Source organism: Trachemys scripta, chromosome 1, assembly GCF_013100865.1.
Source record: "Trachemys scripta elegans isolate TJP31775 chromosome 1, CAS_Tse_1.0, whole genome shotgun sequence".
NCBI classification, from domain to species: Eukaryota; Metazoa; Chordata; order Testudines; family Emydidae; genus Trachemys; species Trachemys scripta.
In genome coordinates this window covers 270,841,790-270,867,282 of record NC_048298.1, presented here as the reverse complement: position 1 = coordinate 270,867,282, position 25,493 = coordinate 270,841,790, and the positions used below count along the sequence as shown (strand labels likewise).

The 25,493-nt window shown below is 41.0% G+C and overlaps 1 protein-coding gene across 11 annotated transcripts in view; it reads right to left on the bottom strand.

Annotated features, from left to right (window-relative positions):
• Positions 1-25,493, bottom strand: part of DACH1 (dachshund family transcription factor 1) — a 455,938-nt gene that overhangs the window by 109,815 nt on the left and 320,630 nt on the right. For 8 of the 11 annotated variants that reach the window (XM_034758361.1, XM_034758364.1, XM_034758363.1 and 5 more), the window contains 2 exons: positions 11,182-11,317; positions 7,632-7,769 (listed from right to left, as the gene is read on the bottom strand). In XM_034758361.1, the coding sequence (XP_034614252.1) occupies positions 7,632-7,769; positions 11,182-11,317 (274 nt within the window). The remainder of the gene's footprint in view (positions 1-7,631; positions 7,770-11,181; positions 11,318-25,493) is intronic. The other 3 variants (XM_034758362.1, XM_034758366.1, XM_034758368.1) reach the window with 1 other exon arrangement.

Below are 25,493 nucleotides of genomic sequence, written 5' to 3'. Positions count from 1 at the left end.
ATTATGGGGCAGATCCTCAGCTAATGTAAACTGTCATTGTTCCACTGATTTTGATCCCCTACAATGCTCCCTTCCTACCATGCTCTTCCCCTTTCTGCATCTGTATAACAATCCATTCAAGTAAACCCCTATCAACCTCCCCTCCCTTTCAATTCCAAAGTAAAACAAACTTCAAATTATTTTTTTCAGAAAAGACTTTTTTAGATTAGAGAAACTGGAGATTGGTATAAGAACTGTAAGGTGGATAAGGAATTGGCTAAAGGGAAGAAGGCAACAGGATGTGCTGAAAAGTGAATTATCGGACTGGAGGGAGGTTAATAAGATTCCTCAAGTTTGATCTTGGGACCAATCTTATCCAGTATTTTAATTAATTACCTTGGTACAAAAAGTAGCAGTGTGGTAATTCAATTTGCTGATGATGCAAAGTTGGGAGGCATTGTCAATATAGAGGAGGATCAGCATGTTATACAGGAAGATATGGATGATCTTGAAGACCAGAGTGACAGAAATGTATGAAATTCAATAGGACAAATACAAGGTCATGCACTGAAAGTCTAATAATAAGAGTTTCTTGGAAAATCTGGGGATTCATCAGTTAGAAGCAACAGAAAAAGAGAGAGACCTGGGTGAGTGGGTCGATCACAGGATGAGTGTAAGCCACCAATGTGGTGCAGCTGTGAAAAAGGCAAATGTGAGCCTAAGTTGTACCAGGTGACACATTTCAAGGAGAGATATTGAAGTATTAATGCCACTGTACAAGGTACTGGTAAGACCTCATTTGGAATATTGTGCAAAATTCTGGTCGCCCATATTCATTCCAACTAAACAGGTGCAGAGAAGAGCTACTAAGATGATCAGGGGAAAGGAGGGCCTATCTAATGAGAAAAGAATGGAAGAGGTTGGCTTGTTTAGCCTAATAAAATGAAGAATGAGAGAGGATATGATTACTCTCTATAAATCCATCAGGGAGTAAGCATGAGGGAGGGTGAAGAGTTATTTAAGCTAAAGAACAGGGGTTCCCAAATTTGGTTCGTGGCTTGTTCCGGGTAAGCCCCTGGTGGGCCATGAGACGCTTTGTTTACCTGAGCGTCCGCAGGTACGGCTGTTTGCAGCTCCCAGTGGGTGTGGTTTGCCATTCCTGGCCAATGGGAGCTGCGGAAAGTGGTGGCTTGGCCTGCACCACTTCCCGCAGCTCCCATTGGCCAGGAACGGCGAACTGCGGCCACTGGGAGCTGTGAGCAGACGTACCTGCAGATGCTCAGGTAAACAAAGTGTCTCGCAGCCTGCCAGGGGCTTACCCTGAACAAGCCATTAACCAAGTTTGGGAACCCCTGCTAAAGAACAATGTTGGCACAAGAACAATTGGGTATAAACAGATCATGAACAAATGAAGCCTGGAAATTAGAAGAAGGTTTCTAACCATCACAGGGCTGAGATTGTGGGGGCAAACTACTTAATTCATTTTAAGAGAGAGCTGGACAAATTTATGAGTGTGATTGTATGACAGGATTGTTAGTGCGGCAGAAGGCAAGGCTCAGCAGCCCTTGGGCTCATTTCCAGTTTATGTCTTATGCTCCTAAAAGATAAGCTTCATGGTTTCAGCCAGCCACCTGCAGGGATCAGGAAGGGATCACACCCTCTAATGTGTTCTCTGTATGTGTATGCATGTGTGTGTGTATGCATGTGTGTGTGTGTGTCAGTCTCCTTCCTCTGAAGTATCAGAGATGGCTACATGTAGATGGAGATGGGATATTGGCCAGAATGGGCCACGGCTCTGAGGTGATACTGAGCATTTTCTCTCTCTGGGGCTCAGCTGGCTGGTTCTTGCTCATATGCTCAGAGTCTAGTTGATCACCGTATGTGGGGTACGGGAGGCATTTTCCCCCAGGTCAGATTGTCAGTGACATTGTGGGGTTTTCACTTTTCTCTGCAGTCTGCGGGTATGAGTCACTTGCCAGGATTATCTGGGTATATCTCACTTCAGTGATATCCCTGCCATTGCAGGAGACTCATGTACTGGTGTGCCTTGGTCTCTTCTATTCTCTCCTTATGGCACATAACAGCCCAGTCTTCTGCAGGCTGTAATACTTCGATCTAATTTTAGTTGTTGGGTTTAGTATGTGGGTGCTGGGTCATATTGGTGGCCTGTGAAATACAAAAGGTCAGACTAGATGACCTTAAACTCTTTTACTTTATATCTTTATATAAGATACAAAGAATGATATTTTTAAATATTTTGTTATAAATATAGCTTCAAGAAGTTTGTGTGGTTCTTACCATCTTCCCTGAATACTAACTGAGGAAGCTACAGTGTTTGTCAACTCATAAAAATGGAGTTTGTCTCCATTTTGCTTTTTAGCAAATACCAATCCGTTAAGAAAAACTTTTCATTTCCTTTTTCACATGTGTAGTCCATGAGCTGTAACAGCTCTTAACATACTATATGCATTCTTGGACTGAGTGAAATGCATATCAACAGCAGAGTGCCTAAGAGTTGTTTTGGTGATACTGGTTTTCCTGACCCTGACCCCTGTTTAGTGGGCTGGAAAGGGATAATGTCATACCTTAGTATCATCTTATCATCTTGTTAGTATTGCAGTACTGCCGAAAGGCCCCAGTCAGGGTCAAGGTCACATTGTGCTAGGTTCTGTACAAATGCATATGCAGAGAGTCCCTGGCCCTCAGAATTTACAATATAAAATATAAAGATGTGGTAACAAGAGAAAATAGAATGAGAATAAGGGAGGAGAGTACAAGGTTACAAATACAACATGTAGGTACTTAAAGTTATGTTCATGTCTTGGTTGCTTCCACTTCATGTAAATATGGAGTATGTATTAGGACATACACACACACACAAATTGTGTGTATATACATAGATGAAAATGGAGAGATAAATTATGCTCACACAAAAATTAAACAAGTAGAAGGTTTGTGAATGCAAATTCATCCCAACTGCTCAAGAGACCTTCCATAAAAAGGGTTTTATTAGAGAACTAACTAAAATTATATGTAAGCCAAGAGCCTTATGTATGTTCTTGAGCATATGGTTTCTGACTTGGGTGGGAGATGGTTCCAGTAAATGAGAATGCACGGTGATGCCAAAACTGTTTCTTTGTCCTTAACTTTTATTTGCAAACATTTACAAACATTTATTTGCTCTTTTGGGGGTTGAGTGTAATGGTGAATATGCTAGATGTATTTCTAGTCAAGTCATCAGAATATTTGAATTAGGTTCTGTTTTTCACTCTGCGGTGTTGGCTTTTTGAAATAATTTATTTTTTATTTTCCAGGCTAAGTAGTAATAACTCTATGGCATGTACTGGCTGGCTATCTGGGACTGGTCATGTCCCGAGGGGCATAAAATATAATATATTTGTTTCAAATAAGAGAAAATTATTGGGGTTATCAGAAAGTTATATCACAAATGCAGGTACTATGGGATTTTAAAGGAGATTAGTGTCGATCAGGGGTTCTCAAACTGGGGTCATGACCCCTCCTCGGGGATCTCAAGGTTATTACATGGGGGGTCAGGGGCCATCAGCCTCCACCCACAAATCCCACTTCACCTGCAGCATTTATAATATAAATAAATATAAAATATATTAAATATATAAAAAATGTGTTTTTATTTATAAGGGGGATCGCACTCATAGTTTTGCTGAAAATCACTTGAAAAATTTCCATTAATACCAGAGTTAAAACAAATTTCGGAAAAGGCTAGCTTAGCTTTTGTTGCGAAGGCAGTAAATATTTCATTACAGAAACTGAAAACAGCATACACAGTTTTCAAAAGAAGAGTGTCCTTTCTATAACACCTCAAATAACTTATTCAATTTAAAACGTAAGAATGACATTCAGGCTTCACCAAAAATTGTTTCAATCTAAAAATTATAAGTATGAAGAAGAAGAAGAAGAAGAAGAAGAAGAAGGTTCTAATCTGATGTCCTAGTAACCACAGTATCTCAGCAAAATATGTGGGATTATCGAGAACCAACTCTTGTGCCCCTATGGCCACTTTTTTTATTACTTGCAGCAGCTCCTAGTCTTAGCTTTAGCACTGAGTTAAAAAGAAATGAATTGGTCTTGACAGTATTATCTAACACACAACTCTACCACTCATAATGCTGATTTTTTTGTGTAATCCTATTAAATTTTTTTTTTTTTAAATATGCATCACGAAAGGATTCCTAACTTACAGGTTGCTGAAATGAAGACAACTTGTCTTAATGATAACTGCTGTCAAACACTTCAACTAACCTCCTTCCCAGGATCATTTGCAATTTTGCAGTACATTTTCAGTGTAGTTGGAAAATTTGTTACCCTCTGATGAGCAAACATGGATACTGAAAATGTAGATTTACAGATTTTCTTAAAGGTGCACATAATATTTTTTTGGCGAACAAGTCCTTCTCCTATTTTGCTGCAACAAGTATTGATCTCGGGCCTGATCCATGGTCCACTGAAACCAATGGTAATCTTTCCACTGATATTCATAGGCTATGGATTAAGCCAATGGAGTCCAATCCTACTCCCATTGTGTTAATGGTAGATTGACTTCAATGGGAGTTGAGGTCATTCAGCCCTTTGCAAAACCAGGCCCTAAGACAGAATCGACTTTAAAAGTAGACAGCAATAGAATCAATTCAACCAATTAAATAAAGTAATTCAGATGGATAATATTTTGAAAGGGCAATTAGAGCATAAGAATGGCCACACTAGGTCAAGACCAATGGTCCATCTAGCCCAGTATCCTGTATTCTGACAATGACCAATGCCAGATACTTCAAAGGGAATGAACTGAACAGGACAATCATCAAGTTATCCATTTCCTGTCATCCAGTCCCAGCGTCTGGTAGTGAGAGGTTTAGGGACACCCAGAGCATGGGACTGCATCCCTGACTATAGTGGTTAATAGCCATTGATGAATGTATCCTCCATTAACATATATAATTCTTTTTTTAATCCAGATATAATTTTTGCTTTTACAACATCCCCTGGTAATGAGTTCCACAGGTTGATAGTGCATTGTGTGAAAAAAATACTTGCTTTGTTTGTTCTGATGTCTATTAACATCAAGCAAAATTCAGCTACATATACATTGAATCTATAATTATTATGCTATACTGTACTGTAGTGAGTGGATAGATTAGCTCCTTATTTTGCTCAAGACACATGATATTCTCTTTCCTTGACCAAGCCCATCATTTTAATCAATCATGATTGGCCCCTTCTGGCTTCTCTTGGACCTTCTTAAAATATAGTTTCTTTATTAGATTTCATTACCATAACCTTTTCTCATATTTAAATTTCCCATTGATTTTAATTAATTTCTCCCTAAGCTCAGGACCTTGGAGAGCTTTTCAGTTTAAAAAATTGGGGGAGGGAGAAGGAAGAAAAGAGACAGAGGCTTCTTCACCAGGTGGGATTTCCCAAGTTCTCACAGCTGTAATTAAAAGTCATTCTAGTTCCAACTGATGGATTGACACAAATATGTCTCAGAAGAAAACAGAGTAATGCATAAATGCTTAATGACTCATATTCAAAACTTATGATTTTTTTTAAAGTCAGGTGACAAGGACAAGGCAGATTCATACAATGCCTAAGTATTTGCATGCTATATATATATATAATTGCCTTTTGACAGATTAGAGGTGGTAGCACCAAGCTGCAGATCTGAATGTCAGGACCATAGCAACACTAACAGATAATTACCATCTCCACAAATATCTGTGAATGGAATCACTTGTTTTAATACAGATAAGTTTAGTATAAAAGTTAGAGGGCTGGTATGAGAGATATGATAAATGTGGTCATGACAGAAAACAATTTTTAATTTAGTATGCCCTATCAATCTAGATAGCCCATGAATATTTACCATTAATTCAGTAGGCTGGAACAGAGAGAGAGAGAGAGAGAGAAAGAAAGAAAAGGAAAAATAGAAGCTTTGACCTAAACAATAACTGTTAAAGAAAGAGAATCTTCAGCAGTTTCAATAAGAACAAATTTTATAGGCAAGCTGGACTGGTGGCTGCAAGGGGAAACACGTTTGGGGAACCATTAGAAACAAAAGTCATGTTCCTGTTGTTTTAATTTTTTTATAAGACAAATGGTAACAATTCCCAATATGTGCTGCTGTTTGCTAGATTTACCAGGCTGACTACACAGGAAAAATGTGTGACATCAGTGGGCTAAAATTGAAACATTTACTGAAATTCAAAACAAGCCTATTTGATCATATCATACTCCTCAGCAGGGATACCATTTGTAGGGGCTAAGTGGGGCATATAAGAAGCTAACACAGGTTGTGAGCGTAATGAACTAAAATTAATGGTTTATATAAAAGAAATGTTGTTTCCATTATTTTTAGGGTAATCTTATTAAAGATGCCACCTGTCCAGAACAGAAGTGTCCAGATTTTAATTCTCTTTTCATATCTCAGTGTTCAGACACAGGACAGAAAAGATAAGTTGTTATAGCTATTACTGTTGCAGCCATTCTATCCAGCTGTATTAAAGTGATGGTTCTTACATTTTGCACCTATCCCAAAGTGATAATTTCTTCTGACTCATCTTTCCCAGAGAATGTTTTTACTAAGGGAAACAGCTCCTATTTCTAACTCCTCTTCCACTGATACCATTTTCCAGCTCTATAAAGCTTGCTCAATGTTTAAGTGTAATTTAAGTAAAAATTCTGTATGAAATATAATTCTTTTACATACTGAAGAATTCGCTTAATATTTCTAGTATACATGGAATGTAACCAGTTTGTACACACAACATGATGAAATGTTATTACAATTAATAGAAACACTAATAGACCATTAATCTAACTCATACATTTGAAGTCAGATAGTCAATTAATTTGAAAATAAATTACTTAATATGCAGCACTCTCATTTTATGCTGTTGGGTACTGTTGCAGCTGAGTATTACTCTTGCCTTTTTCCCCATGCATGGCCCAATATCCATGGTGCTCAGCACCTCTGAAAATCAGCTCATCAGAGTCAATCACATGGAAAATTGTTTTTAGCAACAGATATTTTGTAACAATTATCTAAAATCATTGTTCTCTCTCATGAAAATACTATAAAAAGTGCAGAGGTCTTCTTCAGGATGTCACTGCTAAGTACAAGCGCCTTACAGAAGAAGAAGTATAAGAGTTCTGTGTGAGCTCAAAAGCTTGTCTCACCAACAGAATTTGATCCAATAAAAGATATTAGCTTACCCACCTTGTCTCTCTAATAGCCTGGGACCAACACGGCTACAACAATACTGCATATACTAGTGCAGTCATTTACCTAGATCATGAGGAAATAGTTCAGGCCTACATTTGTTATATCTATCCTTCTATGTAATATATATTTAGTTTTTCTCTTTATAGCTATTATTCAACAATATCATACTCCTTACTGGACTATAAAGTAGGAGAAGAGACAGAAAAGCCATTTAGGGTCTCACTTATGCCACAACATTAATACAATAAATAAAATAATAATAATAATAATAATAAATATAAAATAATAAAATAATGAATAATAAATATCATGCAGCTACTGAGAACAGGGTCTCATTCATATATATAAATATCATAAGGGAATAAAATCCATAAGAGCATAAAATCCATGTTACCTTTCTCAATATGTATTCTTTTTGTCTCATGTCCAACCTCATGACCAGCCAGATCACCTTCTTTAGGGCCAGGTAAGACATTAGGTGATAAACCCATCAGCATCTGGTTCATGGATAGTCCATTCTGATGTACAGCTGCTAGTCATACACACAGAGACATAAAACCAACAATAATATTAACACACGTACACAAACTTACAATAATTTTAACAATATTATTCATGTCTGTATTCTTTTAGATACTGTCTCAATTGTACAAGAAAACTAATAATTTCAATGTCATTTAATTAGTGATTTTAAATCCACTCAGAGGGAGCCCCTTTTCCCCACTAATTCTTTGGATTCAATGTTTCATTTAAAGCTGCTAACTTTGGTTGTATAGCATGTTTTAAAACACTACGCAAGAGCTGAAACTCAGGATGAAGTACTATTGGAAAAGAATGGAAGGTAACATGAGAAGCTTCATGAGAGATGAATAAGATTTTAAAATTTGATTTTACAAAAACTGTATATTAGTATCCTAAATTCTATAGGCTAAAAGCACTGACGCCTGTCATGTAAGAAAGCAAATACACCATAGAGAATAATCTTGAAATGGTAGGCAGTCTGGCTAGCTAGTCTGGTAGGTCCTTTCCATATCTAATTTCTATTGTCTCCATTTAGCCAGCCCCTTAAACCCAGCCTTCTGAGGCACAAAAGCCAGAGAATCCCATATAAGCCAGTTGGGCAAGAGTCTGACACATTCTGAGAAAAATTAGCCCGAAGGCAATTGCAAAAAAAAATAACCTAAGAATGAGGTTCAGGGAACTCCTGTAGATTAGCTCTCCACTCCTTTCTCGGATTTGATCCCTATTTCTCAAGCAGCCATCTTGCCCCTACAGGTACCACTCATGGAGAAGCAGTTATTAGAAATGGGATGCGGGGTGGCAAGTGGAACAGGACTAGGTGTTTTATTTTAAAATAAAAAAAAAATGTCTGCAGTGACTGAGGAACTCTGTCACCCCAGGGACAATATGGAGGGCTTCTGACCTCAGCTGCTATTCTGTGACTATGGAATTTACCACAGAATCCAGGCATTGTTGTAATATGTTGCCCTACAATCTACAATTTCATTTTTTAAAACTGTTTTTGTTACTCATAGTTAACAGACTTGCTGGGCTTCTTCACCGTCTGAGTCACAGCCATGGCTGTTGCACCAGCACTACTGCTGGGGTTGGTGGCAGAGGAAGATGTAGTGACCGTTGACAAGATGCCTGCGATAGTTGAAACCAATGAATTTCGGCTGTTGTCGCCAGCAATAGTTGAGATTAGGGGCACCATTGTGGTGGGAGTTTTCTTTGGCCGTGACACTAACTTTATCCCTGTGTGGCAGGACTCATGGCACCTCAAATGGTAGCTGTCCCTGAAAGCTTTGCTGCAGTAGGTGCATACAAAGGAGGTTTTAGGTTTTTCCTTTTTAATCCCAACAATAGCATCTTTTAATGTTTCTGGTGCAGGCTGAGGTTTCTGGGTTATTGGTAAGGGTAGAATCGGCTTCTGATCGGGTGGCTCAACAGCGGAGCTCAGGAGGGGCAGCAAACTGTTCTGTGCTGCCTGCTGTTGGTGATGTGAGGCTTCATGTGCCTGGAAGAGGAACGCGGTCCAGTTGGCCTCCATGGCGGGGACTTCCCGGGCCTCGGCGGCCTGGTCGGCGGCGGCGACTCCGGCTCGATCCCCCCTCCCTCCCCCGGGCCCCAGCTACATGGAGCCGACAACAAAGTGGCGGCGGCGGCGGCAGCTCAACTCAGAAATGGTCTGAGTTAAACAGGATGAAGTTTAACAAAGACAAATGCAAAGTGCTCCACTTAGGAAGGAAAAATCAGTTTCACACATACAGAATGGGAAGAGACTGTCTAGGAAGGAGTACGGCAGAAAGGGATCTAGGGGTTATAGTGGACCACAAGCTAAATATGAGTCAACAGTGTGATGCTGTTGCAAAAAAAGCAAACATGATTCTGGGATGTATTAACAGGTGTGTTGTGAGCAAGACACGAGAAGTCATTCTTCCGCTCTACTCTGCTCTGGTTAGGCCTCAGCTGGAGTATTGTGTCCAGTTCTGAGCGCCGCATTTTAAAAAAGATGTGGAGAAATTGGAAAGGGTCCAAAGAAGAGCAACAAGAATGATTAAAGGTCTTGAGAACATGACCTATGAAGGAAGGCTGAAAGAATTGGGTTTGTTTAGTTTGGAAAAGAGAAGACTGAGAGGGGACATGATAGCAGTTTTCAGGTATCTAAAAGGGTGTCATAAGGAGGAGGGAGAGAACTTGTTCACCTTAGCCTCTAAGGATAGAACCAGAAACAATGGGTTTAAACTGCAGCAAGGGAGGTCTAGGTTGGACATTAGGAAAAAGTTCCTAACTGTCAGGGTGGTTAAACACTGGAACAAATTGCCTAGGGAGGTTGTGGAATCTCCGTCTCTGGAGATATTTAAGAGTAGGTTAGATAAATGTCTATCAGGGATGGTCTAGACAGTATTTGGTCCTGCCATGCGGGCAGGGGACTGGACTCGATGACTTCTCGAGGTCCCTTCCAGTCCTATAATCTATGAATCTATGAATAGTTATGAAAATAATTTTGAAAATATTATTCAAATCTAAACCAATATAATGTTACCTTCCTGAGTCTGCAGAAAGCCTGAAACAGCCATCCAATGTGTTTATCTAACTAGAATCCCAAAATGCCTTCCTATGTTTACACAGGAGCTAAAAATCTTAACTGTCTCTTATTAAGGGACCAAAACCTTCGGTTTCACCAGCTGACAACTTCAGCAATGCTGTGATGTGTTGTTAGTACAAAAGTCTGCAACCTAGCAAAAAATGAAAAGGTGGGGACAGGGTAAAATAAATTGAATTTAATATGCATAAAATACTATGGTCTAAAACCTTCAGTTTTCAGGCTGCTGCACTGGAGTACCTCAGATTCCAGGGATCCAAAAATCCTAGACATGGAACCTTCACAACAAATTCATGAAATTTCACAGTTTAATTTGATTCTATCCCTTGTGAGTTCTGAAGTGAAAATATTACTTGTATCACATTCCCCACTCTAACGTTTGTGCAGATTTTTTAAAAAATGTATTTTACCTAGAATTGTTATTTTTATAATTGAACTATCCCATAAAATGTCACTTCTGAAGTCAGCTTTAATATAGACGTTCACTAGGGTAACAGAATTAAATAAAACTGTAAAATACATAAATGTGTCACAATTTGTATATGTTCAGTTCTGAAACTAGTCTAGCAAATTGCTTTCTCGCTGCAATTCTGTTTCATAGTTTATATCTTTATGCTTAATATGACATAATGGCAGTTTTCATCAGTACCTATTAATGAAGCATCATACATTATGATACTGTAAACTGGGGAACTTAATGTTGGGCAATAGCTATTGCAGCTGAACTCCAGAACATGATACATCTAGATCTAATTAGAATTAAGGTATTTTGATTAGAAAAAAAATAGCTTAACTTAATCAAATTTAAAATGGTGACAAGTAGAAGAATGTGACCTACGGATTCTGTCTGACGAGCTCTCAGTCCGTGCAGGTGAGCTGGACACACTGCTGCTTCGATGAGATGATGGATGGCTGCCAGGTCTTCGACCTTCTTCAAGGGAAGGAGCAGGAGACGGGCTGTCTGGAACACGTTCCTATATCCCCCCAAAAACAAAATAACAAATTAAAGACAACAGCTCTCCTGTTTATTGAACATCATTATCTCTACAGGATCTCCCTTCTTATTTGAGCAATATCTAATCCCACTCTGCTCAATTACTCTTGTTTATTCCTGGGATTGAGCTCTCCAGGACTTATGGTACGCGATTCTCAGAGAAAGGTTCATACCCCAAGAACACCAGAGCCTGACTTCTATAATGCAGCAAAAGACTTAACCATTGAGTCAGGCTTTTTAACTGACTCCCTCAACTATATTTAACAGCAGCTTGGTTTTTATGTCATGGAGTTATGTTTGAAAAAAACGTATTTTGACTGTTTTAAGTGATTTCAGTAACCAGTATCGTGAGAAAGTGGATGCTATTATAATTTTATAAAAAAGTAAGGGCAACACTGTGACATCCTTACTCATGTGTTGAGAACCTTACTCCTCAAATGGTCACATTCATTTCAATGGGACTATCGGACGAGTAAAATACTCACAATCTGGTACTAAATAAATAAAACAGCTACAGCAGAAAGCTTTTGACATACTAACTAGTTGCAGAGAAAATGTACTGTGTTCATAAGGACTCAATATTTTTGGAATTAATCCTTTCTGAAATAGGCTGGGCCTGTGTTGGTAAAAAATCTGTACTGGAAGTTAATATAAGAATTAGAAATATCTGATATTTATGCAGCTTTGGTGCAGAAAGAATGAACAAAGGGAGGTGAGTGTTGTTACTGGAGAAGGAGAAGTTACTTATCTGTATAGTAACTGGAGTCCTTTGAGATGCTTTGGTGCTCCACCTTAGCACATGCACGTGCCCTTACACACTTGATCAGAGATTTTAGTTAGCTGTGCCTGCACCGAACACATCCTCATGCTCCAGTGTGAGGGTATAGAAAGAGGGCAGATCACCACTCCAATTCCTTTTCAACCATAAAGTCGATGCAAGACTTCACATCAGAGGAGAATGAGGTTGGGTGGTGGAGCACCCATAGGAACAAAACATCTTGAAGAACTCCAGTTACTGTACAGATAAATAACATCTCCTCTTTTTTTTTTTTTTTTTTGAGTTATAGTTCCATCTTAGGAGACTTTTTTTAGTCATTGAGTCTTAGGAGACTTTTTTGAGTTATAGTTCCACCTTGGGAGACTCCCAAGCAGTATTTCTATGAGGAAGTGCATGTTAAGGAGACAGATGCAGTACAGCTCAGAGAATAGCATCACCAAAAGTCATATCTGCCCTGGAAGCAGATACAACACTGTAATGCTTGGAGAATGTGTGAATGGATGACCTGGTGGTGGCCCTGCAAATGTCCATGATGATGATGTCCTTAAGAGGTAGATTGAGTTCTTGTGGAATGGGCAGTCATTCCAGGTTGGGGATGCACTCTGGAAGCTTCGTAATTAGCTGAGATACATCATGAAACCCATTTTGACAGCCTTTGAGTAAAAAACTGGCTGCCCCTTCATCCTTTCTGTGAAGGAGGTAAAGAGTATTTGAAAGGCCTGGAAAGGTTCCATTCTATTAAGGTAGAAGGTAAGAGCCCTTCTTTCGGCCAGATTATGAAGACTAGCCACTTCTCTTGAGGAGTAAGACTTAGGGTAGAATACTGCAAGTCGAATGACTTGATTGATATGGAATTCTGATGAGGCTTTAGGCAGGAAGTGAGGATGGGACTATAAGCTACTTTAATATGGTAGAAAATCATGTACAGGCAGTCAGCCATGAGTAGCTCTAGCTCTTCTATCCTTGTGGCCAAGGTTATGGCTATGAGGAATGTAGTCTTAAAAAACAAATGAAGGAATGAACAGCTGCCCATGGATTCAAATGGAGGATATCTCAGGACATTGAGAACGAGGTTCAGATCCCAAGGAGGAGTAGGGCTACATGTCATAGGGAAAGAGGTTACATAAGCCCTTAAGGAAACTCACTGTGCAAGGTTATTGAAAACAGACAACCCTTCAACTGGTGGGTATAAGGCTGTATTGGCAGTTAGGTGGGCCTAAAGGAATTGAGTGTCAAACCTGGTGTTTTTAAATTAAACTAAAGGGGGTAATTGAGCATGATTGTAAGGCGCGACTTGCAGGGGGATATAGATTGATGAGTACACTAGGCTTGGAAACACTCCCACTTTTAGAGGTAGATTTTCCTTGTGATGGGTTTTTTAATGCTCAGAAGTACAGTCTTAACTTTGGGAGAACAGTCCAGTTTCTATGCCAGAGATCCATCAAGGAAACAAGCCTTGAGGCGCAGTGAAGAGATGTTCGGGGTGGGTCCTGATGCCTGGTTCCTGTTTCAGGTGATCCACCATCAGTGGAAAGTGAAAGATGCCTGCAGAGATAGATGAAACAAAATGGGGAACCACATTTGCTCCAGCCATAACGGTGCTATCAGAAAAGTTGCTGATCTCTCTCACTTTAGTTTGTTCAGAGCCTTGAGGATCAATGATGTTGGAGGATAGGTGTGTAAGAGGGTAAGAGGCCAAGGGATGGGGAGGGCGTCCCCCGTTGAGTTGTGGCCATAACCTCCCCTTGAGCAGAGTCAATGGCACTTCACATTGGATGGTGTTGAAAAGAGATCTGTCTCTGGAAGGCCCTAGGATTGCCAAATGCTCTGAAAGACTGAGAAGATGAGTTTCTTCTCATGCTTTTGGTGAAAGTGCTCAGGGAGTCTACTATGGTGTTCTGCAGGCCGGGCACATAGGCTTCTGACATGTCTATGTGATGGGGTATACACAAGTTCTATACCCATATTGCCTCTGTGCACAAGGATTGATATCTTTCTCCCACTTGCCAATTTATGCAGTATAATGCCATTGTGTTGTCCAGCATCACTTTATCACAGTGGTTTCTCTGAGTTTTAGAATGTTGATTTGAAGGGACCCTTCATGGGGAGTCCAGTCCTGGGATGTAATGTCTTGGAAATGGGTACCCCAACCCAGTAGGGAGGCACCCATGGTGATGACCCTTGATGAGGATGGACATGAAAAGGAGACTCCCACACAAACCTTGCAAGGATCCTTCCACCAGTTGAGGGAGTTGAGAACTCTTGTGGGGTGAGGGGTATTAAGGTCAGCCATTTTGAAAAGATTGTACTAGCTGGGAATGTAAACAGTCTTGAGCCAGGCCTGGAGGCACTGAAGGTGTAGTCTTGCATGGGGCAGGTAAAAATCTTGAGAGGTCGCAGAGTAGCCCTGGAATCTTTAAGAGAATGGAGGTAACCAGCAGTGTTATTACTGAAGACTTTAGGCCCCATCTCAAAAAAGATATATTGGAAGTGGAAAAGGTTCAGAAAAGGGCAACAAAAATGATTAGGTGTATAGAACGGCTTCAGTATGAATGGTATAGAGAAAGTAAATAAGGAAGTGTTATTTACTCCTTCTCATAATATAAGAACAAGGGGCCACCAAATGAAATTAATAAGTAGCAGGTTTAAAACAAACACAAGAAAGTATTTTTTCATGCACCGTACTGTCAACCTCTGGAACTCCTTGACAGAGGGTGTTGTGAAGGCCAATACTATAATGGGGTTCAAAAGGGAGCTAGATAGATTCATGGAAGATAGGTCGATCAATAGCTATTAGCCAGGAGATCCATCCAGGAATGGTGTCCCTAGCCTCAGTTTGCCAGAAACTTGGATTCAGTGACAGGGCATGGATCATTTGATGATAACCTGTCTGTTCATTCCCTTTGGGGCACCTGCCATTGGCCACTGTCAGAGGACAGTATACTGGGCTTGATGGAACTTTGGTCTGACACAGTATGGCTGTTCTTATGTTCTTAAGAGCAAGCTTCTCGATTCCTTTCATTGACTGCATCCACTGCCAAGAAGTTGACGGGGCGGAGGGGAGTTGGGAGAAAAAATTATTCCAGACCCTTGGACAGTACATAATATTTCTGTCAGCCCTCTTGCAAGTGGGTGGGATGGTTGTAGGTGTCTTCCATTCAGCGCAGGATGGTGAAAGTAATGCCTCATTAATGAGAAAGGCAACCTTGCCCTGGGGGACAGAATGTTCAAAAGGGAGTGCTGTACTTTCTGTATCTCCTCCCAGGGAATCTGGAGTGACTCCTCTCCCTTTTAATCAGGTCTTGAAAGGCCTTGCAATCATCTGTATAAGATGGTGGGGGTCGGAATAACTGCCTCATTGGGGGAGGAGGAGGACTTGTCAGATGGTGGTGTCTTCTCCCAACTACTCGCTCTTGCTCCTCCAAGTGGTCCTTCTGGTGGGGAGGGTACTGCAGTACCAGTTGCTGTTGGTCTGGATGAGGCCTTTTGCAGGAGGACACCATGTAATACTGGTCAGTATAATTATCCTATGGGTTCCAGAAAATCCACTGTGGTGGTTTATAAGGGAAAGGAGTGGGATACAGTAGCAAGGATGGGAGTTGTGACTCCGAAGGTCATGATGGTGCTGGCAAAGGATCCCTCTCAGTACCTGTTAAAGAGGGAAATTACAGTGTCGACAGCAAATAAATCCTCCTAGGAAATGAAACTGATGAGTACTGGAGAGCCTTGGAAGTGCTCCACAGGAACCTCAATGGTACCAGAGATGATATGGAGGCAGAGTCCTTGCTTTTGCTGTGGCTGTGGCCCAAGAAAGATGGTACCAGAGCATGCATTGAAGGCTTCTTAGAAGAGTCGCTGCTCCTAGAGGAATCCATCCTCCTCTGGTACCAAGGATGGTGCTGTTCAGTGCAGATCACTATAAGACTTCTCGGTGCAGGCTCTAATAGAAGTCTTATTTTGTGGGTACCTCGTGGTGGCTTCAGCAGTACCCATACTGGGATACAAGGTGTCCTTGTTCCCTAGCCTCACAGGTGACTTTCCCCTTCTTCTGGAATCTCTCCCCAGGGAATGGGTTTTCTTCTTTTTTGAATGTTTCACTCCCAAAGCTGCCCCATGGTCTCTGTTTACTGAAGGCCGAAGTTAATGAAGCAGTCTGAATGGCGGAGGCCAATGTACAGCAATGGAGGGGTACTGGACCCCACAGGTCTCACAGAATGCTGGATTAGGAGGAGCTTCAGCCTGTCTTCCCTCAGCTTCCTAGTCTGCTCTTAACCCCGGAGCATACCTTGCACTTTGATGGGACGTGAGGTTGTCTGAGGTGGCTAGAATGCCCATTGCTGAGGGGAAAAGACCTGTGGCAAGTCTGACAAGTCTGAAACCTGGACTCATTGGCATAATGTGAGAAAGGAGGCCACAGACAAAGAAAGGCTGAGGGTAAAGAAGGCCCTGGATAAAAAGAAAGGCCCAAGAAAAGGGGGACCACCCCCAAAAAGCATAAGCTTCTGCTTAAATTAAATAAGAAACAAAATTAAATAAAATCCTAAAAAAAATTACAGAATAAGGCAGTAGCTGTAAGGCTAACAACAGACACCGTAAAACTATTTCAAACTGAAGGTGTTTGAGAAGGAACTGGACTGGTGGTGGGTATTGCCCTCCATATATATCTGTGCATCAGAGCATGGGGGTGCGTAGCACACAAGTGTGACCTGTGGACATTGCTAACTAAAATATCCAATCAAGAGTTCACGGGCACATGCACATCCTAAGGTTGAGTACCCATAGAGATTATAATTTGAAGGACTGTCTTTTGGGGGGGTCTTGTCCTGCATTTGCTGAGCACTCTCAATTTCCAGTGACTCCTAAGGACCTAGAACATTGTTGGTAAAAAAAAAAAAAATACTAAAATAAAACAACTCCCTGAGAATTGGGCGAGTGCAGAATCGCACAGAATTGGGCCCAGAATAACAGAATCATTATGATATATCATATAAATAGGTCTCTAAGATTTCTCTAACAGATTTCTCTAAAAGGTCTCTAACAATTAAGTCCAGATTTTCAAAATACCTCAGGCCCCAACATCTCCCACCTAGGCACCTAACTAAAGCCTCACTCATAAAAAAGACTTAGATTCATAGTGTAAACATAGCCCTATAGCTGTAGTGCTGCAGCTGCACCACTGTAAGGTCTCCATTGTCGCCAATCTATGCAAGCAGGAGGTGTAGACAAAGCATTCCATGCATGTTTATCCTTTCGTTACACACACATACACTCTGTCAAGACGGGCCTTAAAAAACCTCTAAGTATTCCATTCCCTACCCTCCTAGTGAAATAATTTTTCCTAATATCCAACCTAGACCTCCCCCACTGCAACTTGAGACCATTGCTCCTTGTTTTGTTATCTGCCACCACTGAGAACATCCTACCTCTCTTTGGAACCCCCCTTCAGGTAGTTGAAGGCTGCCATCAAATCCCCTCTCACTCTTCTCTTCTGCAGACTAAATAAGCCCAGTTCCCTCAGCCTCACTTCATAAGTCACGTGCTCAAGTTCCCTAATCATTTTTGTTTCCCTCCACTGGATTCTCTCCAATTTGTCCACATCCTTTCTGCAGTGGGGGGCCCCAAACTGGACGCAATACTCCAGATGTGGCCTCACCTGTGCCGAATAAAGGGGAATAATCACTTCCCTCTATCTGCTGGCAATGCTCCTACTAATGCAGCCCAATATGCCGTTAGCATTCTTGGCCAAAAGTACACACTATTGACTCATATCCAGATTCTCATCCACTGTAATCCCCAGGTCCTTTTCCTGCAGAACTGCCACTGAGCCAGTTGGTCCCCAGCCTGTAGCAGTGCATGGGATTCTTCTATCCTAAGTGCAGGATTCTGCACTTGTCCTTGTTGAGCCTCATCTGATTTCTTTTGGCCCAATTCTCCAATTTCTCTAGGTCACTCTGGACCATATCCCTACCCTCCAGTGTATCTACCTCTCCCCCCAGCTTAGTGTCATTCGTGAACTTGCTGAGGGTGCAATCAATCCCATCATGCAGATCATTAACAAAAATGTTGAACAAAACCAGCCCCGACCCCTGGGGCACTCTGCTTGATACCGGCTGCCAACTAGACATCGAGCCGTTGATCACTACCCGCTGAGCCTGACAAACTAGCCAGCTTTCTATCCACCTTATAGTCCATTCATCCAATCCATACTTTTTTAACTTGCTGGCAAGAATACTGTGGGAGACTGAACCAAAAGCTTTGCTAAAGTCAAGGTATATCACGTCCACTGCTTTCCCCATATCCACAGAGCCAGTTATCTCATCATTGAAGGCAATCAGGTTGGTCAGACATGACTTGCCCTTGTTCCTGATCACCTTCCCCTCCTCCAAGTGCTTCAAAATGGATTCCTTGAGGACCTGCTCTATGATTTTTCCAGGGACTGAGGTGAGGCTAACCGGTTTGTAGTTCCCCGGATTCTCCTTCTTCCCTTTTTTAAAGATGGGCACTACACATGCCTTTTTCCAGTCGTCTGGGACCTTCCCTGATCGCCCCGCGTTTTCAAGGATAATGGCCAATGGCTCTGCAATCACATCAGCCAACTCCCTCAGCAGCCTCGGATTCATTGCATCGGGCCCCATGGACCTATGTATGTCCAGCTTTTCTAAATAGTCCTTAACCTGTTCTTTCACCCCTGAGGGCTGCTCACCTCCTCCCCATACAGTGGTGCCCAGTGCAGCAGTCTGGGAGCTGACCTTGTCTGTGAAGACCGAGGCAAAAAAGGCATTGAGTACTTCAGCTTTTTCCACATCATCTGTCACTAGATTGCCTCCCCCATTCAGTAAGAGTTCCATACTTTCCCTGACCACCTTCTTGTTGCTAACATACCTGTAAGAAACCCTTCTTGTTACCCTTCACATCCCTTGCTAGCTGCAACTCCAGTTGTGCTTTGGCCTTCCTGATTACACCCCTGCATGCTCGGGCAATATTTTTATACTCCTCCCTAGTCATCTCTCCAAGTTTCCACTTCTTGTAAACTTTCTTTTTGTGTTTAAGCTCACCGAAGATTTCTCTGTTAAACCAAACTGGTCGCCTGCCATATTTGCTATTCTTTATTCACATCTGGATGGTTTGATCCTGCACCCTCAATAAGACTTCTTTAAAATATTGCCAGCTCTCCTGGACTCCTTTCTCCCTCATATTAGCCTCCCAGTGGATCCTGCCCATCAGTCCCCAGAGGGAGTCAAAGTGTGCTTTTCTGAAGTTCAGGGTCTGTATTCTGCTGCTCTCCTTTCTTTCTTTTATCAGGATCCTGAACTCAACCATCTCATGGTCACTGCTGCCCAGGTTGCCACGCACATCCACTTTCCCTACCAATTCTTCTCTGTTTGTAAGCAGCAGCTCAATAGAAGCACGGCCCCTACTTGGTTCCTCCAGCACTTGCACCAGGAAGTTGTCTCCAACACGCTCCAAAAACTTTCTGGATTGTCTGTGCCCTGCTGTATTGCTCTCCCAGCAGATGTCAGGGTGATTGAAGTCCCCCATGAGAACCAGGGCCTGTGATCTGGAAACTTCTGTTAGTTGTCTGAAGAAAGCCTCGTCAACCTCATTCTCCTGGTCTGGTTGTCTATAGCACATAACCACCACAACATCACCCATGTTGCTCTCGCCTCTAAACTTAACCCAAAGACTCTCAATAGGCTTTTCTTCAGTTTCATACTCGAGCTCTGAGCAATTATACAACTCTCTTACATACAGTACAAATCCTCCACCTTTTCTCCCCCACCTGTCCTTCCTAAATAGTTTATACCCATCCATGACAGTGCTCCAGTCATATGAGTTACCCCACCGAATTTCTGTTATTCCAATCACATCATAGTTCCTTGACTGTGCCAGGACTTCCAATTCTTCCTGTTGTTTCCCAGGCTTCTTGCATTTGTGTACAGGCACCTAAGATAGCTAACTGATTGCCCTACTTTCTCAGTATGAATCTCACTAAATTTAATGAAACTATCACAGGTCCTGATCCCACTTTCACTGAAATGAACAGAAAGGCTGCCATTGACTTAAATAGGAGTTGGATCAGACCGATAGTGTGTAAAGTTAAGCATGTGTTTTAATTTTTTCTGGATCAGGGCCTAAAAAACCAGGGTGAAATCCTGGCCCCATTGACTTCACTGAAGCTAGGATTTCACTGCAGATTTTCAAAAGAGCTCAGTTCCCAATTAGACAAAAAGTGCTTGGAACCCTACAGCTCCCTTTGTGACTAACTTTTCTGCTTGACTTACAGACCCCCAAAGGAGTTTAAATAAAGGTATATAGTGTATTTTAGGTAAAACGAAAAAATACAGGAAAAAAATTTCATTTAAAGAAGTTTATCATTCATTGAGGATGCTATTTTATTTCTAAATATCCATTTAAAAGTTCTTTGAAGTTCTCTCCATATTTGGCTTTTCTCAGAGATACATTAACTGAGCAGATAATTCCATTTTCTCTCACTGAAAGTCAGGATTTCCTGAATAATCCTGATCAGAAATTTGACAAAAAACAGAAACTTAATTTTTCCCTATTGCTTTCCAACCAGTTTTATTTCTGACATAATTCAATAATTCAACTTTTGTTTGTGTTAGTGGCACACATGAGAGATTGCTGTTGTTAATGTATACAAGCCTCTTGCAGATAGAGCATGCTGTTCTTCCTTAAACCTCAGACAGAATTTGCAGCAGTTCTGATTGTCATTATCCAGCACACATAGTAGCTGGATGAACATTTGGTTTGTTGAATGCATTCCAAAGGAAATGAACAACACATCTATCTATAGTAATCAATAAAATTGCTCAGGTTAAAGTTTACTGTGAATGTTTGCTATGCATGCTGTTGTGATTGCACAGGGACTCAATGGGCCTATTAATGGAGAGGGTGAGGACCTTTTAGAACAATGTATCAAGACATTTAAATGGATTCCACTTTAATAGTCTCTATTTTTTAAGTTAAAAACATTGATGAGGAAAGGAAAGTTTAACTGCATCATAGCTCTAGGCTTATTATGAGTTTGATTGTGTTTATGTGTCCATGAACCGAGTAGTCAAGTGGAGGATGAGAATGCAGATGTTCTCAGAACATAGAAGATATATTTCTTTAGATTTAGGAGGATTTAAGTATCCACAGTGTACAGATTCGGTATAAATTGAAACAGACCATATCTAATCATTTAATTTAATATATAATTTCACTGTTTGGCATACAATGTATTGGTCTTTGAAGGGTTTCATTAAAATGAAATCCAGTGAGCATATAAGATTTGAATATAGAGTTTCAGAGTAAATTAATTTATTTAAACCACTTAATTTGCTTACCCTATTTATTTATGTGTGCTATTACAGCATATATTATAAGATGGAGACAGCAGAAGAAATGCAAAGGACTAACTAATATAATTATTACTGAAACAAACCAGATAATGAGTTTTAGTCACATGTAATAAGACATAGCAGGAGAAAGTCTATGAGGAAACTATGTAAACTGGGTTTATCAGTTCATTTTGTGGAATACCCTTTAACCTCAACAGACAAGGGACTGAACTATGCGTAGGCAAGAGTATAATTAATGTAATACCTCAGCTCACTGCTTTATAGTCTTGCTTTGTAACTCCACCAATCAATAATATACAATCTCTTGTAATTTTCTGTCTTTATTAAAGCTAGCTGCAATAATAAATGGAAATGCTAGTACTAATAAATTTAAATACTCCCTTGCTCTAAAAAGGGCATACTAATAAACTAATGGTGCTGGAATATCAATATAGGAATGTTATTCTATCCTTTCACCAGGGTGTTTGTGGAGAAAAAGATGGATGTAGGTAAACTTACATTTCAAAAACACTTTATTTTAAAAACTTTTTTAAAAGGAAATTTATAAAAACATGTTCAGTTAACAAATCAGACTAGACTTCAACAAAATACACTGTCATAAATGTCTTTTGACTGATGTGAAATACTACTTTGGGACCAATAGGTCTAAATTAGAGAAAGAAAAGTCAAAATTTTCTGAATTTTAATTCTGGCTCTGAAAGTGACTCTTTCCAGGGCCTTGTGAATGTCACCTGGGCTATGTCTACACATTTTTTTTCTAAAATTTATTCTCATCCCTTATCAATTCAACTCCACTGAAGTATAGACCAAGCTGCAGGCTGTGGCTGCCACCCTGTCTGCATTAGTGTTCCAACCATTGCTATAAAAGAGAGACATTTTCCAGTGGCAAAATCTGTGTGTGTCTAATGCAGTAGTGGGCAACCTGTGGCCAGTACATCCCTGCAGCCCGCACCTCTTCCTGCAGCTCCCAGTGGCTGAAAACAGTGAACCCGCAGCCACTGGGAGCTACGGCCAGCTGTGCAAATGTAAACAAACTGTCTGGTGGCCTGCCAGTGGATTACCCTGACGGGCTGTGTGCGGACCGCAGGTTGCCCACCACTGGTCCAATGCATACCAGAAGCTTTAGTAAAAACCAAATATATTGGGGAAGATTCTCTTCCACACTCTACTACCTCTGAGTCATTTAAGTCCAAGTCATAGACTCAGAGCTAAGGATTCCAAAGCCAGTCTTGACCTCTCACCTGGAACTTCCAGAACAGTGAGAGAATCAGGGGCCCAGCGAAGGCATGTCAAGGGCAGGAGAGATTGTATGTCATTGCAGTGCTGTGACTCCAGCAATCTCCTTTTGATAGACGGTCCTTTGGAGAATATTGCTAGCTGGCACATGTTAGAGTAACCTCCATGCAGAAGATTAGGGAGCTATAACCATGTCCTTAATGGCCACAGATCCTCCCTCCTGTGATATGCTGTCCCATTATATGTATTACTTTCACTTCAAGCATTCATTTTCTGGTTCTACCCAAAAGTGAATCAACTTTGTTGAGCAAGAGCCACCAATCCAATAGCATTTCTAAAAACCTGTCACCACAAAATTGTACTGGATTACAGAAAGCCAGTGAAATTTGTTAAAAAGAAACAGTCAGCTCTCCAACTTTATAATTAGGCCATAACCCTCTATCTCGGAGGATGCAGACGGATTTCTCTTCTACTCTGGTTAATTAGGATTTGCTTCATACCCCTTTAAAACTGAGTATTGCTCATGGTTCTAGATGTTTAATTATTTGCTTTCTTTGGATATTTTCTCCATTATTTTATTGGTAATGGATGTTAGATATAAGGGTTGGTAATTACCAGGATTACTCTTATTTCTATCTTTGATGATCACTGAACATTTGCTTTTTATCCGGTTATCTGTAACCTCCCACATTTCTTTTTTGTGGCTATTGAGAAATGTTTGGCATATGTTCTTTTTCTCTAATCCTGCCTGGCAACGGGAAGACAGGCTTATAGACAGACTTCACTGAGAAGGAAACAAGACGCAAAGATTTGTCTATCATAGGTAGCACATAAACCCCACTCTGCTCTCTTCTTTTCAGCCTTACAGAATTCTAGAAAGCATTGATACAGCCAGAGATCCAGCAACTCTCCTGGGCATTTTAGGACACATGTTAAACTATTAGCTATTAGTAGTATGGCATAAATTTGCCTACTAGCACCCCTAAAGTCAAATACACTAAGGGCCTGCTCTTCAAAATAGCTCAGCTCTCATTTAGGCACCAAAATGAGAGGTCAGATTTTCAAAAGAGCTAGTTATAATTGTCACAATGGAATCTGCTGGGTGTTATACCCTTTTGAAAATCTGGTCCTTATTCTGATGCCTAAATGGGAACTTAGCTCTTAAAAATTTGGTCCTAGTTGTGGATCCCGAGCATTTGAAAATCTGGCACCGACCTCATTTGAAAGTTTGGCCCTATAATCTTCCCACCAGGAAACACTTGTTTTTCACCCCAGAGGAGATGGAGCATCCTTCCCCACACCTTTATTTCCCTGGTATTAGAAGTTTCAGACTCACAATATCCAGTCTCTTTAAAATTAATTGATCACCTTGATTGGTCAGTCCCTTCAGTCCTCATATAGATTGCGCTGATCACAAGACGTCTTCCATTCTTCTCTTATCCTGGCCTTCCTTCTCCATGTGTGGCCATGCCTTTTCACGATAAAATCTTCCCATCTCTTTAATTAATTAATTAAAATATTTTCCTGGTACCCTCTGCCCTCCTTCATGTGACTTCTGATAAAGGGGAAAAAGGACTCTCAAAGCACAGTTTCCTTTCAGGATCTAGATTTTCCTGTCAGCCTCCATGCAAGGGATCAAGAACAGGTCACATTCCACATTATCTTTGGATGTAGTCACATTTCCGGAGGACACAAAAAAGTATACAGACTCCTGTTTTACAGGACTTATGAGGTTATGGTACTCACCCCTAGAATCACTACCCACTCCATCTGTGTTCCAGAGCACTCCAAATAACCTTGTGAGACCTTCTATCCTATCACCTCTTCTCAAGCTGGATGAAGGGAGTCTCATGAGGAAGGCTCCTCTGCTCTCTTTCCTATTTGCCTTCTTCCTCCTATTGCAGTTCACACAGAAAGGAGTTTCATCAGCCCTCTTCTCCTTTTTTGCAGGCAGTTATTTTGATCCAGCAGCTCCATCTCATCCTCTCAGTACTCCATAACCAGAACTCTTCCTCTAGAACCCTGCCACAAAGCACCCTTATTGAAGTTTAGCTGTCCCAGGCTTCAACCCCTGTACTTGCAGACCTCCTCTTCATTCCAAGTGAGGTCACCTCAAGCAATTTGTATGAGGTTGGTCCCTGCTCCTCCTCAGAAGGTAGGCAAGGGAGATGGGTCAGTGTTGGGCATATAATCAAACTTCTTCTAGGCCCTTGTCACTTGAGGTTTTTGCCCAATAACATTGCCCGTTAGCATTGTAATTTCCTGGAAGCAGAAATCCATGCTCTTTTAGACAAACTGTTAATCTACCCAGTTCCCCAGTTTCAGAACAGAGAAAAAGGGGAATTTCCTCCATGTACTCCCTGGTGTACTACTGAATGTGTCAAGAGAGTTTCTACCCTGTTCCGCACTCTCCCGTAACCCTTAGCAACTGCCAGTCAACATTTTAGATGTAAATTCCTAAATTCATTCTCAGGCCGTCTCTGATCAGTGTCCCTTCTATTCAGGGTTCTCCTTTGTGTCTTCTTCCGTAATTCTGGTCTGGTTGATCATTCATCTCTTGGACCCTTTTGCAGTTTGCATAATCCTCATCCTGTGGGCTAATTTTCACCTTTCTCCTGTTTAGAGATCCCTGCTCCTTCAGTAGTACTCTTTTTCTGTCCTCAGTCAGTTGATACTATGGCAATGCGCTTCTCTCCCACCCATCCCAGTCAAGGGCACCAGAACCTTTGAAAAAGTGGGGGGGAGGGCAAGGCCAAAATGCCCATTCCCTCCCCATG